The sequence below is a fragment of the Cyprinus carpio genome, chromosome B22 (assembly GCF_018340385.1).
Source record: "Cyprinus carpio isolate SPL01 chromosome B22, ASM1834038v1, whole genome shotgun sequence".
NCBI lineage: Eukaryota > Metazoa > Chordata > Actinopteri > Cypriniformes > Cyprinidae > Cyprinus > Cyprinus carpio.
In genome coordinates this window covers 9,433,165-9,445,795 of record NC_056618.1, presented here as the reverse complement: position 1 = coordinate 9,445,795, position 12,631 = coordinate 9,433,165, and the positions used below count along the sequence as shown (strand labels likewise).

The 12,631-nt window shown below is 36.5% G+C and overlaps 1 protein-coding gene across 1 annotated transcript in view; it reads left to right on the top strand.

Moving 5' to 3' along the window:
* The window catches only part of LOC122141471 (SLAM family member 9-like), a gene marked incomplete at its 5' end in the record, with an annotated part of 137,205 nt that extends 131,459 nt beyond the window's left edge, over positions 1–5,746 (top strand). The window contains 4 exons of the mRNA XM_042748966.1: positions 2,042–2,353; positions 2,526–2,612; positions 3,986–4,181; positions 5,593–5,746. Coding sequence (XP_042604900.1) covers positions 2,042–2,353; positions 2,526–2,612; positions 3,986–4,181; positions 5,593–5,746 — 749 coding nt within the window. The remainder of the gene's footprint in view (positions 1–2,041; positions 2,354–2,525; positions 2,613–3,985; positions 4,182–5,592) is intronic.
* Between the last annotated feature and the right edge of the window lie 6,885 nt (positions 5,747–12,631).

Genomic DNA, 12,631 nt, shown 5'->3' with positions numbered 1-12,631 from the left:
AAGACAAACCCTAGCTGTTCTCAAATTATGTTCAGTCCTACAACTTAATTTTTAGGACTTTGATTTTTAAGATATAGCAAATTAATTATTTTACATAACTTTTAGGGCCCGTAAATGTTGGTCTGCATATTCATTCTGATCCTTTTTTTATGTTTTTACACTGTTGCATCAGACTGACTATATTTTTTCTTTGCAGAAATCCAAGAAGGATCCTGTGTATGCAAATGTCATCAAAAAACGGTGACCAAATTCCACATCTACTGGAATAAATGACAGAGGTCATACTTATTTTTTTTCCAACGTGTTTTGTCGCTGTTTTGTTCCCTCGCCTTTTGCATCGCATTGTTTAATTGTATCTTATTAAAATAAACATAAAATTGTACAGTGTACAGTATCTCACACACATGTGATAAGGAAATCGCTTTAGTGTCTAAACAAGAAAATGTAATAACTGCTCTAGTTTTACCCGATACGGTGCGCTATAAAAATATACTGCTGTTGTCAATATGATAAACTGAATAAAATTTATACCTGATCACAGTCTCCTGTCACTTGTTATATATATATATACTGTATATATAAACACTCAAATAAGCACAGTTTAAGTTTATTTCCTACTATAGGACCTGTATAGACAAACCTGAAGCTGTAATAATAAATTATATTATTATTATAGATTGACATAGATTGATAATGTATTGGACCAATATCTTCGACTCATATTTACACCTTCCTGCTGTCATCACTTTCTTTCACGGTATAGTGGCGCCATCTGTTGGGTTTTGAATATCAACAGCTAAAACAGCATCACAGCACTAAACAACAGGTGCTTGGAAGGTAACATAATGTTTAAATGATTAATTATGTTATGAATGAAAGCTCACGTTTTCCTTTATTGGATAGATTTAAAAATATAAAACTTTTGAATATATTCATTCCTCAAAGGAAAATGCTGGGAATGACTAAATGATGCTCACCAGTGACAGAAACACTGAAGCTGCTAAAGCTGAACTAAATATGATCATTTGGTAATTGTTTCCCTCTGTCAAACAGTTTCTCATCATGTTTTTTTTATTTTATTTTTTATTATTATTATTATTATTATTATTATTTATTTATTTATTTAATTTCATAGATTAAAAAAACCTCTTTTAGTTGCAGAACAGGGAGTGTTTATTAATAGCCTAAGCATTCAGTGAAAACACACACTCGTCTGGAAGATAAAAAGCTGTTCAGTACAGGAGGAAACATTTTATCTACAAACTAAACACACATGCAGAGAAAACACACACTCGATGTTCATTCACCAGCAGATCAAACCACATTTCTGAAGAAAACTATTATGCATATATGTGCATTTGAGGATCAAACTCTGTGAGAGGAGGATTCACATCAGTTGTGCTTTCACTGATAGTCTTATTAGATCAGACTTTTCACAGAACAGCTGAAAATGCTTATTGTCCCCCTTTGTTTGTGCAGCTGGCATCTGATCGGTAAGTTATGAAGTTATATTATGTCCATTTATTTACATTTCAGAGTAACAAGATTCTGCTACATTTCAAATCTCTTGTTGAAATCTTAATTTCAATGATTGCAAATTCATATCATGAACAAGCAACTTCTAAAATATCATTTAAAATACTTCTGCAGTGATCATAAACTATTGCACATCAATTCAATAACACAAAAAAAAAAGTATTGAATATTTCTAGCATATTTGAACTTGTACTGTTAAATGTGGAAATTTGGAGCTGAAAACTCTCTGATAGCTGAAATCAGTAGAGATGCTGAAATCTTCTCAACATTTGACGTTCCTGATGAGAGATTCAGAGACAGACTGAAGGTGGATCATCAAACTGAATCTCTGACCATCACAACTCAACATGCTGTAGATTATCAACTAGTGATATTTGGAGGGGGAATTACATCAAAAAACATTCAGTGTTTCTGTCTATGGTGAGTTGTCCTTGCTTCATGTTTTATTAGCTATGTTCATGAAAATGTTTCCCATTTTCTCTTTAGTCTGTCATGTTTTTTTCAGCTCGTCTTCCTGTTCCTGTCATCAGCAGTAACTCTTCACAATGTTCTTCATCATCATCATCTTCTTCATCATCATCACAGCAGAATTGTTCATTGGTGTGTTCAGTGGTGAATGTGGGTCATGTGACTCTCTCCTGGTACAAAGGAAACTGTTTATTGTCCAGCATCAGTGTGTCTGATCTCAGCATCAGTCTCTCTCTACCTCTGGAGGTGGAATATCAGGATAAAAACAGCTACAGCTGTGTGATCAACAATCCCATCAGCAACCAGACCACACATATGGACATCAGTCAACTCTGTCACACATGTGCAGGTACAGCATCTCTATATTTACTTAGCTAAACTATGTTTTTTATTTATTTTTTTTTTTTTTTTTTATTTATTAATTATTATTATTATTATTTTATTGTATTTATGTAGATCAGACTGACACATTCACTTACATCAATGACTGTTTCTTTTTAACCTTCCTTCTCCTCCTCCAGACTCAGATTCTCTGAGAGTGTTGATCTGTGCTGCTGGATCTCTGTTGATTTTAGCTGGATTTGGGATCTTCTGGATCTGCGGGAAATGTTTATTTTGGTTGGATTTGGGATCTTCTGGATCTGCGGGAAACACAAAAAAACAGATACACTTTTAAAAATATGCTCAAAATATTTTAATTAATCATATTATAATTTAATATAAATTATCTATGTAACATTGATATCCTGAAATGTGTGTGGTTGTTTTTGTTGTTGTTGTTTGTTTGTTTTTGTAATGATCTACACTTAGCATTCGTGATTCGTGAGCGCTCTGACGCTTGACATAGATCGAATGCTTATCGTGTATTTAAAGCAGCTGCAAAGCAAACAAACATGTTAAACTGTGCAGACTAACCACAATGAAGGTAACGTTATAAGTTAACGTCATTAAATATTGTTGTGGATGAAGTATTATCGTATATACGTATAATCAAGGAAATTTTTTTAAAAGTAAACTGGGACTACTGTACTATTATTTATGATATCATTAGATTATTATTCCTATATCGTCCTATGCACATCAGCAACTCACCAGGAACATAAACAATCTCAGACACCTTGGTCCACGTACCATTTTTATTTAATTTTCTATGTCCCTATACGCAAACAGGGACACATCATAGATCATTGCAACCCCGCCACAGCAATAATCAACCTGTCCTCTATTTTGCTTGGGAACTGTGATCGGAGCTGCGTCCTCTGGAATCCTCTCAAGCGGATGACTTCTACGTTCCGATTGGTTGCTGCCCAACCGCGTCATAGCACATTACCATAAAGTTGCCCTAGGCTTGTTTGAGATGTGCCTTGTCTCGCCTGAAATGTAGGCGAGAGTAGGAGGCTGCAGTGAGAGGAGGGGTCAAAAAAGACCCTTGAAGTCGGCCACTTCCTGAATCTCGCTGTTTTGTCACCTGCAAACGTCAGCAATGGAGGAGATCGAGTTCACGTTTTTTTTTAATCACAGACGCAGTGGATGTAATCGAAATACCAGTTTTATCATCATGTGCATCAATTCCTTTGTTCAGCTGAACACAAAGGAGGAAATTTAGAAGAATGTTTGCAAACAAGCAGGTTTCTGCCACCATTTCACGTCCATAGTATTTTGAGGAAATTTAGAAGAATGTTTGCAAACATGGAGGTTTTTGTTAAGATTTTATTTCCTTGTTTTTTTCAAGATCCTTACTGTTCTCAGATGAAACCACACTAAGATGAGGCATAATGGCTAAACAGTCCATTTAGATATGTATGTGTGCATGTCACGGTTCATAGATCTATGGTGTCATCTTGTTGTCTGTGTGTAGGTTGCGGGGTGTATCACCTGATTGTTCTGTGTGGGCATCGACGCTGATCAGTAATCAGATGCCCACTGCGGCTTATTACATCTTGCCTATTTAACGCCTTGTCTTTCGTCTCATGTTTGTCAGATCGTTGTTTGGAGTCCTGGTGTTTGTTCGTGTTTGTTGTACCTGCTCTGGATTTCTCGTCGCTGTTTCCTGTTGCCTGTCTGTTCCTGTGGATTATCGTTCTGGAATTCCTCGTTCATCACTTCAGCCACGTTGACTTCACGGACACCACACACCACGGATCACCACAGACACCATCACCCATCAAAGTCCCTGTGTTACCATCTCTCCTGCTGCTTATTTGTCTTGTCATTTCATGTACATCTGACTTTATCTGGCGTGAAGCTCTATTAAAAGAGATAGTTTACTTGCAATTGCATCCAGTCTTCTTGCCCGTGACAGTGCATGTATATTTTTAATGGATTGATTTATTAATTCACACAAACATACAATAGAATAAAATGAAATTACACTTTTTTTTTAAAAAGAATTCTAATTAAGAGAAAAAAATTTAAATAAACGCATGTCTTAATTCTTAACTTCACTAGGCGTGTTTTGTTTTTGTTTAGTTTGCATGTAATATAGCATATAAATAAATGGGTAATCTAATTCTTAGAATAAAGAGAAAATGTATCAGCTGACATTGTCAGCCAATGAGCATGAAGCTGTGTCATCACTCAGTCGTTTCCCATCATGCTTTCGAGTAGCGCAGTCGGTGGGAGAGCAACTGCGGAGGGTGGGGCAGGAAGAGCTACAGGGGGGGGGGGGTTGGAGAGATGACGAGGTCGACTTCCGGGGGTGGACACGCGCAACCGAGAGAAAGGGTTGGTAGTTGAAGGGTATAGTTTTGTTTGGAACGTTTGGACTAATTGTATGTATGATTGGGAGCTGACCAGTTGTAACGGTAGGTCGAGTGAAGAGGAGTGTGGGAGTACCGGCCGACGGCCTGTATAGGTCCGGTAGCGGTGCTCCTTCTCTACTTCCCATCGACTAAATAATTTCAAACTTTTTCAGAATGACAGAAAGGGAATCAGGAGATGAAAAAAATAGCATGGAATTTAGATATCAAGAAGGGGAAAGTGAATGGGAGGATGTGGTAAAGGGATCCAGAGTCAAGAAATTGGCTAGACATAAAATAAAGAAAAATGATTCCGATAGTTTGGGTGGAACGGAAAGTGAAGGAAGAGAAGTTGAGGTAAATGATTTGAGGACAGAAATGTTCAATGTAGTAGTACTTTTTGAGGGAGAAGGGGGAGTAAAGAAAACTGACCTGTTAAAACTTACTAAAATCATTAAAGCACAAATAGGAGAAGTAAAATATGCAAAAGTACTGGGAGATGGAAACTTGCTTTATTGGATGTAGCTCTGCAAAGAAAATGAGCAGTGTGGGGAAAGTTAAAGTAGCAAAAGTGGTAAGAGTTGGAGGAGAAAAGCTGAGAGTTGTAAAGGAATAATGGCAGGGGTACCGCTTATGGTGAACATAAAGGAGATAGTGGAGAATTTGAGGATGAGAAATGGATCAGTTAAATCTGCTAAAAGAATGACAAGCAGGAATTGACAAAAAGGAAACGGAATCTGTCCTGATTGAATTTGACTGCAAGGACCTCCCTAAAGAGGTATACTTTGGTTATATTAAATATAACATAAGATAATTCATAACAAAGCCTATGAGATGTTATAACTGCCAGGAATTTGGTCATGTGGCAAGGGGATGTAAAAAGCAAAGAAGATGTGCTAGATGTGGAGGAGATCACGATTATGGAAAATGTGGAGAAGGTGTTAAACCAAAGTGCTGCAATTGTGGAGGCAATCATAGTGTTGCCTTTTGGGGATGTGAAGTAATGAAGCAGGAGGTGAAAGCACAACAGATTAAAGTGAGGGAAAAACATTTCTTATGCTGATGCTGTCAAGAGAAGTGAGGGGAAAAAGCAGGATAAGGATGGCTAATGATGTAGATGATAAAAGGAAAAATGGAGGTGCGAAAAAAGAATGGAGGAAGATTTGGGAAGAAAAGAAGTTGGTTACTTTTATAGCAGGAGTAATGAATGCAACATCTGAGATCAAATCTAAAACGGAAAGGATTCAAATCATAGTTAAAGCGGCAGTACATCATTTGGAGTTAGTGGGATTAAAGTGGGAAGAAGTAAGAGATGAGCTTAATGTGCAGTCAAGTCAAGATCTAACATGTGTGGGTTGATAATATTATGTTAATCCTTCAATGGAATGCGAGAAGTCTAATTGCAAACGGACAATATTTTAAGCAATTTATAGGCACTAGAGGAAAACCAGAAGTAGTATGTGTTCAAGAAACTTGGCTAAAGCCTAATTTGGATTTTGTTTTAAGTGGATATATAGCAATTAGACAAGAATGGAGAGAGGGTGGAGGTGGAGGGTGTGTTACATTTGTTAAACAGGGAATTCCTTATAGAGTTATAAACTTGGGAAATGAGCAAGAATATGTGGGAATAGAGGTTTGGGGAGGGAAATCAAAATTATCAATCATAAATTACCTATAAGTTTGTTCAATTCAAGCTTTTTACCTGGATTATAGATATAGGTGGACAGGATGAGAACAGTGTTATATGGTGTGGGGATTTTTAATGCACATAGCACATTGTGGGGATGTGGAAAAACTGATAGTAATGGTTTAGTATTAGAAGAGTTATTGGAAGAAAGAGAATTGGTGTCTAAACAATGGTAATATGACAAGGATTGATATTAGGACAGGAAAGGAATCAGTACTTTTGTATCAAATAATTTGGCATCAATTGTGATTGGAGAGTATACAAATATGGGACAATAGGGAATGATCACTATCCGGTTATATGTAAAACAATATCTCTATAGTGGAAAAAATAGATGGAAGAGGAGGAAATGGGGTATTTGGAAAAGCTGACTGGGAAAAGTCAAGTAGAAAGTGAAAAATATTTAAGTCAAGTTGATAAATATATAGATATAGAAAGGAATATTATTAGCAGCAATAGATACTATACCAAAAAGTAAAGGCATAAAAAGGAGGAAATCAGTTCCATGGTGGAACGATAATTGTAAAACAGCAGTAAAAAAACAGAAATAAAGCTTTCAAGTTATTAAAAAACTCATAATTTCCAGCACATGATACAGTATAAACAAGCACAGGCAGTTGTAAGAACAACAATTAGGCAAGCAAAGCAGATATACTGGAGGGAGTTTTGTAGTTTAATTGGAAGTACTACTCAGATAGAAGTTTGGAGGATGATTAAAAAGATGAGTGGGGATGTAAGGGAGTGGAACTATCCTGTGTTGAGTGATGGAGATAAAGATGCCGTTACTAACAAAGACAAAGCAGAGATGTTGGTAGATACATTTGTTAGTATACACAGAAAGAAAGAAAGGTAGAGAGAGCACCAAGTCTAAGAATATGGAAGCTTTTTAAAAAAAAAAAAAAAAAAAAAAAAAAAAACAGGGAAGTCTCTGAGGATGATCTAAATGCCCCTTTTAATATGGGAGAAGTAGAAAGAGCGTTAGCTAAAACTAGACAAACAGCGCCAGGAAGAGATTAAATAAGCTATATCATGTTAAAACATTTTAAGTACAAAAAGTAAAGAAAACTTGCTAATGTTATTTAATAAAGTATGGGAAGGGAGAATTCCTGAAAGTTGGAAAGAAGTAGTAATTATTCCTGATAAGGAAGCCAGGAAAAGATGCTAGTAAGCCATCAAACTATAGACCTAAAACATTAACATCGCATATTTGCAAATTAATGGAAAGAATGGTAAATGAGAGTAATGTATTTTTTTGAAAAAGTGGGTTTGATATAGAATTTCAAAGTGGGTTTAGGAGAGGAAGGGTCACAATGGATGCAGTGTTGTGTTTAGAGGACGATGTAAGAAAAGCTCAAAATAAATAAAGAATATCCCCAATGCAAATCATAAAAAAATAAAAGAAAAGAAAGAGCAACCTGTCAGGGTTCTAAGAAGGAGGACCCAATTTGAAGTGCACAAATACCACAACAGGAACACCGTAAACAGGAACAGCTAGGGAAGGCCACTGGGTCAGCTTCAGAAAACTACTCCCAGAATACATTGGCAACGGAGGGGGCGGCAAGACCAGGCTGATGGAGAAGACCACACAAGGCCTCAGAGCAGAGCTCAAACATTAGGTGACCGCCGACTCAGAAGCAGACCAAGAGCCAGGCAGGTAGAACCAGGGCAGGACACACGGGAACAGGTCAGGAACTCCAACACAAGACTAGACATGACAAAGCTCCACAGAAACAAATTAAACCCAAGATAAGGGAAAAATATAAACCAAAGAACTAAAAGAGTAAAGTAACAATAGGAAATAATTACCAATTTAACCAACTAAAAGAATATCAAACAAAACAAGAATCAGGACTAGAAAAAACTAAAATATTACAAGTAAAAGCAGAAGCAAGAACAAACAGATTACTAACCTAAGGAGAGCAAGACAAGAACATGGAACTACAAGGACTAGACAAAAAACAAGGGAACAAGACCAACCAGACAGGGAGACACGGGCACATCCACAGACAGCTACAAAGACAGTGACAGTGACAGAGGGTGTGAAAATGACCACGAACCAGCAAACATAAAAGGGTAAGGAGCACTATAAATAGGGAGGAAAACATGAGGAACAGGTGAGCACAATTAGACTAACAAGGCTAAGAAGAGGGTGACGTAGAAAGGAAACAAGGAGGAGGGACTAAGGGAGCACATGGCCGAGAAAACAAATTAACAAGGCCATGTGCTGACACAAGACAAACAAGAAACAAAACAAAACACAGTGACAGTGCAAAAACCCTGACAGAATCTGTGGTAGCAGTATTTTTTGACATTGAGAAGGTGTACAATATGTTTATGGAGAGAGGGATTAATGATTAACTACACAAAATGGGAGTAAGAGGTAAAGTTTTTAATTGGATTTTAGACTTTTTAAAAGGAAGATCAATTCAAGTTAAAATAGGAACAGATATTTCAAATAAGCATAAAGTAGAAAATGGAACACCACAAGGGAGTGTTATAAGTCCTACACTTTTTCTGTTATGATAAATGAAATATTTAAGAATGTATCTAATGGCATGAATAGATCATTGTTTGCAGATGATGGGGCGCTTTGGAAAAGTGGGGAAAACGTGGAATATGTAGTTAAGAAAAATACAGGAAGGAATACATCAGGTTGAAATGTGGGGAATGGAATGGAGTTTTAAATTTTCTGCTGAAAAATCAAAAGTGATGGTTTTCTCTGGAAAGAAAAATAAAGATATTGAACTGAAATTATATAGGAATGATCTGGAAAGATTTGAGAGTTTTCGTTTTTTGGGGGTGTGGTTTGATTCACGAATAACATGGAGATCACACATTAAACAAGTAGAAGATAAATGTAAAAAAGTAATAAACATTATGAGGTGTCTTACAGGAGTGGAGTGGGGAGCAGATTTTTAAGTCATTAATATATATATATATATATATATATATATATATATATATATATATTTCATTAATAAGATCTAGGTTGGATTATGGGAGTCAGGTATTTGGGATCAGCAGCAAAGTCAGTATTAGCGAGGCTGGACCGTATTCAGGCACAGGCATTGAGATTATGTCTCGGAGCCATGAGAACATCACCAATGTGCTCACTGCAGGTAGAGGCAGGTGAAATGCCTTTGAGCTTAAGACCAGAAGCAGCTGATTGTAAATTACTGGATTTGTTTGAGGGGACAAATAGATAGCCACCCAACCAAAAGAATGTTGCAAGACAATTGTGAAAGGGGAAAGGGGAACAAATTTAGTTTTGGTTGGACAGGAGATGATGCTGCACGTGATCTGGGAGTATAGTGGAAATGAGTTTTGTAAAACTTTGGTATGGCCCAGTATCCCTATGTGGAAGTATGATACTCCAAAAGTGGGATTTGGAGGTATTACAGTCCAAAATAGTAAATAATCAAGTTGATTTGGTGAGTGAATTTTATAGACAGGTGAACCAAAAATAAGTTAATTTTAAGCAAGTTTTTACAGATGGATCTAAAGACCCGATAACAGGAGTTACAGGAGCTGCAATTGTAATTCCCAGCCAGAAGAGTGAGATGAGCAACAGAACATCAGATCACTTAAGTGTATATGCTGTTGAGATGTTTGCCATTTTGATGGCATTAGAATGGAAGAATACACTAAGTCAAACAGAACTTTAATTTGCAGCGACTCTGTCTCTGTATTGGAGAGCATCAAGACTGGTATGGTTAAGAATCATCATGCTGACATGTGCCAAAAAAACTCTCGCGACAGCGAGGGGCCTGTGTCGGATTGAGCAGTCAAGCGCAGTTGCTCTCCACCGACTGCACTCTTCAAAAGCATGATGGGAACGACTGAGTGAAGACACAGCTTCATGCTCATTGGCTGAGAATGTCAACTAATACATTTTATCTTTATTCTAAGAATTAGATTACCCATTTATTTATTTATATATTACATGGAAACTAAACAAAAAAAACAAAACACGCCTAGTGAAGTTAAGAATTAGGACATGATGACAAAACAGTGGTATTTCTATTACATCCACTGCGTCTGTGATAAAAAAAAAAACGAGAACGCAATCTCCTCCATTGCTGACGTTTGCAGGTGACAAAAACAGCGAAATTCAGGAAGTGTCCGACTGCAAAGGTCTTTTTTTGACCCCTCCCCTTACTGCAGCCGCCTACTCTCGCCTACATTTCCGGCGAGGCGAGGCGCATCTCAAACAAGCCTATAGTCTGGCCTTTACGCGATCGGCAACCGGACGTTTTTTTGTCTTATTGCAACCCTCTGTTCTGGACTTGCACAAACTACGTTGAAATGCCATCATTTTCCAAAATGTAATTTATGTGCAAATATGAAGTCTGTTACCGCCCCTTAACACAGACCAGAGACGCTGAAGATGGACGCACAGAGAAAAATATACTGTAGCAGCAAATCACTCACTGATCATGATGCACAAACTATTGGAAGAAAATCCTAAATACTGATTTGGAGGTTTATATGAATGTGTTTTCTGAGGAGAGCTGACTGTCTTCTGAAAAGTTTACATGGTATAATTTCACAAAGCTTGTCAGAACATTCTGTTTTTGCTTCAAATTGGGTTATTATAAAATCAAATTATGCGTATGATTCTTATAAAACTAAATGATATGAAATGATATAAATGACATGTATATGAATGAACTATGATTATATAACTATAATTACAGATTTAGGTTAAATAAAGATGTCAGTCTTTATTTTTTTTATTTTTAGGAAACAAATCAAAGAAAAAAAAATTAATTCTACTGTTTCTAATATTCTGTATGTTGCTCAGAAACAAAATATATTGTGTCCGGCTGACAAAAAAAAAAAAAAAAAAAAAAAAAAAAAAAAAAATATATATATATATATATATATATATATATATAAATATCCAATTAGAGCATTCGAAACTGAAGGGTCAACTGTTTCGAAATCAGTTTGTCTGTTCCTCCGCTTTTAGGGCCTTCAGCCACCCAGAGAGCATGTCTGCAATATGTCTGTTAAAGATCACTTGATCTGGAAAGTATCTGCTGTGTACAAACATCTGATAGATGTCTTTAAGATGAACACCCCAAAAATACACATCTTGCAGATATAAATACAGACGTCAAATAGACATCTCCTTGATGTACGTGTGCTATCAGAGCATGTTTATACGACATTGCTTTTGAAAACATTGTTTCCCTCTACAATAAGCAACATATCTCTAAACTCTTGGGATATTTATTACATTTTAGTCTACAAATTATAAGATTAAGACATTTCAAATGATACATGACTGAATATCATGAATTAAATATTCCATTATAGTATGCTATTGACTATTCTGGGTTTAAGTATGTGAAGGGAAGGACTGGGGAATAGGAGCACATATATAGGTGAATGTGAGATGTGAGAACAGATGTCCCTATCTCAGGATAAAGTATCTGAGGTTCTTCCAGCCTTACAAATTAGAATAACTTATTCAGTTTTCTATGAAGCAGCTCTCCAGAGTATTTATGTTTTTACTCTCAGACATCTGATCTCAACGGACTGAACAGAATAAATCAACTGGAGAAAATTTCGACTGAGAGTGCAAGTGCAAGTCTGCAGCCAGACCCTCTTGAAAGATTTCTATATCAAAGAAGGTGGAGCCCAGAAGCCACACCTAACTATTGCATAACTGCCACAGACCAATTTAAAGCTAGTTGTTTTAAAAATAACATCATACCAGTTAGTATAAAAATTTTTCTTGAACTATATCAGCCTTAACAGTTTCTCAAAAAAAGTCAGTATATTGTAAATTCAGGTGTTTACAGACAGATTTTGTACACATATATCTTACCTCAACATTGTGCCGTGTCCTTTTATCTGCTAAAACAGTAACAAAAAACAACAAAACAAAAACAACTGCAATAAGCATGAATGGTGGATGTGTTTGTGTGTGTTTGAGAGAGAGTGTGTGTGTGCATACTTGCGTGAGTGAGTATGCTCGTTTCTAGGGGTGTGCCCGAAGTCCGAATACCTTATTCGGAAAGGCACAGATAATGGCTTCAAAAACGAATAACGGATAACAAATAAATTGGCTGAGGCTGGAACACTCTGGTGTTTTGCTAGGTAACAGGTGAGCCAGGGATCAGAGCCATATTTAACAACCTCCTAAAGTCACACAATAATGAGTGTGTGAAGTGAATGAATGTAAACTTTATGA